Source organism: Parasteatoda tepidariorum, chromosome 3 (genome assembly GCF_043381705.1).
Source record: "Parasteatoda tepidariorum isolate YZ-2023 chromosome 3, CAS_Ptep_4.0, whole genome shotgun sequence".
NCBI lineage: Eukaryota > Metazoa > Arthropoda > Arachnida > Araneae > Theridiidae > Parasteatoda > Parasteatoda tepidariorum.
Genome location: NC_092206.1, coordinates 5,561,616 through 5,567,658, shown reverse-complemented (window position 1 = coordinate 5,567,658; position 6,043 = coordinate 5,561,616). Strand labels below are relative to the sequence as shown.

The window sequence follows — 6,043 nt, the reverse complement described above, 5'->3', positions numbered from 1 at the left end:
AATTGGGTATAATATGAAAAAAGCACAACTACTTCCACTTACTAGGAATAACATTTACCTTTTAGTTTAATTAATAAACTGAGTTTTAAATATGCTTACTAAATTCATAAACTTCGGTAAAACAACAATATAAATTATTTCCAAAGGAACTAGACTAATACAATTCCAACCTGGCGAGTAGCGACTTATAACAAGACACTTCGTTTGATGCTTTTACTTGTTGCTAGAAATCAGGTTCGCAGAAAATGCTGTTTACTAGTTAAATTTAGTAAGAATAACACGATCTGTGACGTAGGCTATAGTATACCCAATTGAAAAATGTGTGGACGCCATGAAATGCAAACCACGACCCATTTTGGCAATGGGTAATAAAGAAAGAAATAGTACAGCTTTGGGGATATTTATTACGTGAAGGAGTGTTAATTAATGGAATGTTATTTTATTTGCAGCTCTTAAAATCCACTGCAGTGAAGCATGCAAGGAACTGTTAGATAGGTTAGGAGGCTATAAATTTGAAGATCGAGGATTGATTAGCGTTAAGGTGATTTTTTTTTAAAATAACTTACTTTGTTTTTCTTTGCAAGATTTTATTTTAATTCTAATTAAGTTAAATTCATTGAACAAAACTGTGCACATGATTTCGTAAATGCACAAATTCATTATGTATTATGCAATCATTATATATTATACATGTAAAAATAGATGTAGTCAATATTTTTATAAGCTCACCAATGATACAAAGCTCGATCTTCCACCCCACTTTCTAGGGGTGGAGGGGGGTCAACAATGAAATCTTTACGAACCCCTTTTTTTTTACTGTAGATTCGGGATCTCCAGAAAAAGTAACCCGATTCGATTTATACATTGTAAAAAATTGATTAGCGTTAAGGTGATTTTTTTTTTAAATAACTTACTTTGTTTTTCTTTGCAAGATTTTATTTTAATTCTAATTAAGTTAAATTCATTGAACAAAACTGTGCACATGATTTCGTAAATGCACAAATTCATTATGTATTATGCAATCATTATATATTATACATGTAAAAATAGATGTAGTCAATATTTTTATAAGCTCACCAATGATACAAAGCTCGATCTTCCACCCCACTTTCTAGGGGTGGAGGGGGGTCAACAATGAAATCTTTACGAACCCCTTTTTTTTTACTGTAGATTCGGGATCTCCAGAAAAAGTAACCCGATTCGATTTATACATTGTAAAAAATTATAGCAAATCTCCACGCTAAAATGGTGTTAACTCATTTACGCTCAATCGGTGTAATAAAACACCATGCTTAACTCTAATTGAAAATAATTCTCGTATGGTGTGAAAGCGTGAGGTTTGGTGTAAGATTATTCCATTTTAACAGTTTAAATTTAAATTATACCTTTTAAATCGTGTATGAACGTTCAATTTGGTGTTGGCACGGAGTAAAGTGTTCCTTTACATAATTTTTTATTCTGTTCAACATAATATTCAGATATATATTACACCACAGATTTTGCAGCAAAGTTATATGAATTTAGCTTCACCGAGATGTTGTAAAATTTGTCAGAAATTGTTCTACAAAAATTTCATTTTTGTAATTAGATAATAAGATAAAATGGTAGTATTGCAAAACTAATCAGATTGTAACAAAAATAAATATATAAATGTTTTAGTAAGTTGATTCGGAAAAAAAAATTATAAAAAATCTTTGACAAAATTTGAAACATGTCTATTTTTATGTTCTTAATCTGATGGGTCTCGAGATTCATCATTTTTCAACAGGCTGTACCCTCTTATAATATTTCGCTGTTACAGCGACATCTGAGATGCAAAATGCTTAAATAGGGTTGCTTTTTTCTGGAGAATCAAACAGTTGGTGTACAAGAAGCATGGTATTAACACAAATCACTAAAGAAACTGTTTCACATATATAATTTTGTTGAAAACATGTTAAATAAAAATTGACAACATTAATGTGTGAGCCGAAGTGAGGAAACGAAATATAGTTGAACTAAAGTTATAAATGCAGGATTTTTGGCTGGCCTATGAGTCGCCTTGAAGATTCGTCTACCAAATCAAGAATTCATTCTTGATTCACAAGTAACTAATCTAACTAAATATAATCTAAAAATTAACTAATCTAACTTAGATCGTTCGTAAAGTCTTTTTGCACTGGAGGCTGTGTGATAATTTATATTACCCGAATCATTTTATTTTTCTGGGGGAGATCTCCCCAAATAAGAAATGAGAGGGCGTTAATGCACCTATATTATTTATATCATTATCACTAACTAGGGTAAGAGGATTCGAATTTAAAACTACTTTTACTGACAAAGTACTTGATTCCTCAAATGTAAAAGATGCATCACCTGTAACTTGATGCAAATGAAATTTAACGTAAATGAACATAACGTTATCCTCGAATCCCAGATACCAGGTGTTTCTACGAGTAACTTACATGAGGGCCGTGGTCGCAATTAAAAACACCAGTCAAATGGCGGGCCGCAACTTTATCAAAATTTTATATAGGACTCTTTTATGTTAGAAAGAACATTCAATATTACTGTCAGATTTTTATCAAGTTGTACGAAACAGAAGTACTGAATTACAAATTAAAATAAGAAGTAGATTTTTACCTGAGAAATAAATTTTTTGCACCGTTGGTATGATAAATTTCACAGAAACGAAGAAATTAGGGTCGTTTTAACGAAGAAAAGTACTTTAAACCCTTATAGATTTTTTACGAAAATTGTCCGCAAGAAATGACAACTAATATATTTTAGTTCGCGAGCCACAAAAAAAAAGGCTTGGCGGGCCGGACGTGGCCCGCGGGCCGCCAGTTGGTAACCACCGCCATATATCACCAAAATGGGGCAAAACAGAGGTGCTACCATCTGTTAGCAATTGTTAAAACTAAATTCAACGGCATCGCAGGTGTCTAATTTTTGAGTAGGACGAAATTAAAATACACAGTCATAAGGAAATAAATTTCTTAAATCTTCAACATTTGTAAAAAGATAAATCTCTTTCTTGTTTTTACCTTTGATCTGTGACGATTGACGAAAAATTTTTTCTATTTGTCAAAAATATTGAAGAGTTCACTTAAACACCGATGCAAGTTAAGAAAAGGCCATCATGGTGTAGTAATCATCCGCGACTGCACCCGCATTCACGTTACATGGAGAGAAAAACCTCCCATAGTTAGCCTGATTGCAAGGAGACTCTAACCCATGATCCGTCTACCACTGAGGATATTTAACGTCAGCACTGCGGTCGGTGCAAACCGGATGCGATTTCGTATCGACCAGCCATCGCATGGGATTCGAACCCGGTTCACCTCATTGGTAGGCGAACGCTCTATCTCCTGAGACACCACGCCTCTCCAATAGAGATATTTTTATATCCGTCGTTGAACAGCCGACCCAATTTTGGGTTTATGACTACTAATGTTCAATTCCGCAGCCTTGTAATTTTGAACCAATCCAGAAGACAAAGAAACTCCTAGATCATGTACCTCCAGAGGTATCGGTTCGTTATAGGGACATGGAGGACTTTGCGACTTGACAGATTTAACATGCATCAGTCACCATTTACTACACGGGGAGTCTTCGGCAGTAGGGGATCGAACCCACGACCTCTTGGATATGGGCCCAGTGCCCTACCAACCAGACTATCCCAGCCTTTCCCCCATAGAGATAATAGTGTTTTTTCCCTACCGCCAACAATTGCCATGACTAGATTCCAAAATTTCTATATAAAACTTTTACATCTTTCAGAATAAAAATACCACTTGTTGCATTCATCCTTTATTTCTGAGATTTTTAGCTTAGAAATCAGTCAGCTTGACTCCGGTGGACAGCTGTATCTTTCAACAACAATTTTCAATTCACTTTTGTAGAATCCTAGAAAAAAAAGTTCTCATAAACTATCCTTCGTAAATTATTGTTTTTCATTTTCATTTCAGGGTAAAGGCGACATGTCGACTTTCTGGCTTACCGGTCAAGAGGAACACAGAATCAGAAAATTAAAGAAGAACGCCACGAGATCTTCTTTACGGCATTCGAAATTGAACCGAAGGTTGTCTCTCGAATCGCAAAAGAGGCTGAGATTCGCTGCAGTCAATCCGAAAGCATCGCAAGAAAACTTTTCGCTCGTTCGAGAAAGATCCGAATCTGGTTTGGAAATCGATCTCTCGAACAGCGTCCAACCTCTCATATCGAACAGCACCCTCCCCAAGCGAAATTCCTGCCCATGCTTAGGTGATACGTGCGAAAGGTGTCTGAAATCACTGACACCGAAGGTTATTTTGGAAAATTCTTCAACTGAGAAAGTATCGGAAGTGAAAAACACCTCCAAGCGGAGTCTTCCGGGTTGGAGGAAAATGTCGAGGTTCTCGTCTTTTGTGTCCTGCCTGGGGTCTGGTGAAGTGAACGATACCTCAGATTTCGACGAACTGGGGTTCCTAAGACTGGACAGTAAACATTTGTCTGTCATAGGACACTCTGAAAGCGAGCCTTTCCTGCCTCATTTACGATACTGTAATAATCATTCTGAGAAAAAGAATGAAATTGTGTGATATATATTAATGAACTCCATAATAGTGGTGGAACATTGCTAGTCATATTTGTAACTTTATTTTTGGAGCAATGAATAACAGGGATATTATGCATATACATTTCTATCTTTGAAAATTGTTTAAAGGAGGAATTAAATAAAAAAATGTGACTTTGAAAAAAATGTCTGTGTTATATTTATTTTCGTTTTCTATTACAATTGGTCCAACAGAGGCCTTTAAATTACAACCTTGAAAATCAAAAAATGCGCATTTGTAAATTTACAAATGCCTGAGCAACGCTTAACTAGATCAGTAAAATAACTGCAAAGCATCAGGGCTGCTCCAACATCTTAAAATGGAAGGTTCCGCATTGAACTAATCATAAAGACACAGTTTGCAGTCGAACGCCGAAATCAAGCATCACTGGCTACGGTCATTAAGCGGGCGGATGACCACTTTGATCACTTGCTTAGGGGCCGAAGGTGCACGGTATCGGTCCTCGTTAAACTGTTCTAACGTAAAGTGCTCGACTTCGCGCGCAGGTCACCGGGCTACAAAATCTGGGGAGCCATCCTCTCTGCAGAGGATCAAAATTGAGATGGCATATCTTCGGATCATCCTCATGGATGTTTCCCAGACAGTCTCCAATAACCCATTATGCAGCTCTAGTGCGACGTAAATAAAATACCTATTACAAACTTTTATTATTTTTTTAACAAATTTTGAGTTAAAAACTTTAAATGGTTAAACGTCTTTTAGATTTTGGTAAAATAATTTTATTTCATTGTTTAAAAAATGTCTTAATGCCTTCAAATGATGTGTACAAAGCTTTAACAATCGGAAAAAAAAGTTAAAGTGGCCGAACTTAGAATTTTTTTAGCAGTTTCTAACAGTCCATAATTTTTTTTAAACAAAAAGTTTGTGTTCTAGCTACATTTGGAAAGTTGTTCGTTATCGTAACTAGAGCTTTAAAACCGTTGTTGGCCTCCTCTAATTCTGGCAAGTCAAAAGTTAAGCCCTTAAGGAAAATATAATTTATTTTTAAACATAACATACGAGTATTTCAAAATAAAATATATGTTTTCATTGTTAATATATTTCTTTCATTTGAATATTACTATAGACCTCATCTTTGTAACGATTTTGCATTCGTATGAACTTTAAATAAATATATTAGTATTTTTAATATGAGATCCGTAATTATTTATATAAAAAATGCATAAATACAAGGAAAAAAATGAAGTCAGCAAGATATTGGTAGATTGATTTATTTATATGATCACTGGGGTTAAACGTAACATTCTCTTATATAAAAAATATAATTCTTATAAAAATTTAATTATTCATTAATTCAAATTTATTGCTGATAAATCTTTCTTATAAAAACGTTTGTAATGAACGGAATGTTTTTTTTTTCATATTTTAATTTTACCCACAAGGGAAGAGAAAAAAAATTATTAATGAGTTCGTAGTTGAAAGGTTTACAGAAAATAATGTTAAGT

The 6,043-nt window shown here is 34.3% G+C and overlaps 1 protein-coding gene across 3 annotated transcripts in view; it reads left to right on the top strand.

Moving 5' to 3' along the window:
• LOC107452371 (guanylate cyclase 32E) overlaps positions 1 to 4,723 on the top strand; it is a 182,636-nt gene extending 177,913 nt beyond the window's left edge. For all 3 annotated transcript variants that reach the window (XM_071178245.1, XM_043050036.2, XM_071178246.1), the window contains 2 exons: positions 450 to 541; positions 3,951 to 4,723. In XM_071178245.1, the coding sequence (XP_071034346.1) occupies positions 450 to 541; positions 3,951 to 4,562 (704 nt within the window). In that variant the 3' untranslated portion in view covers positions 4,563 to 4,723. The remainder of the gene's footprint in view (positions 1 to 449; positions 542 to 3,950) is intronic.
• Positions 4,724 to 6,043: the final 1,320 nt, after the last annotated feature.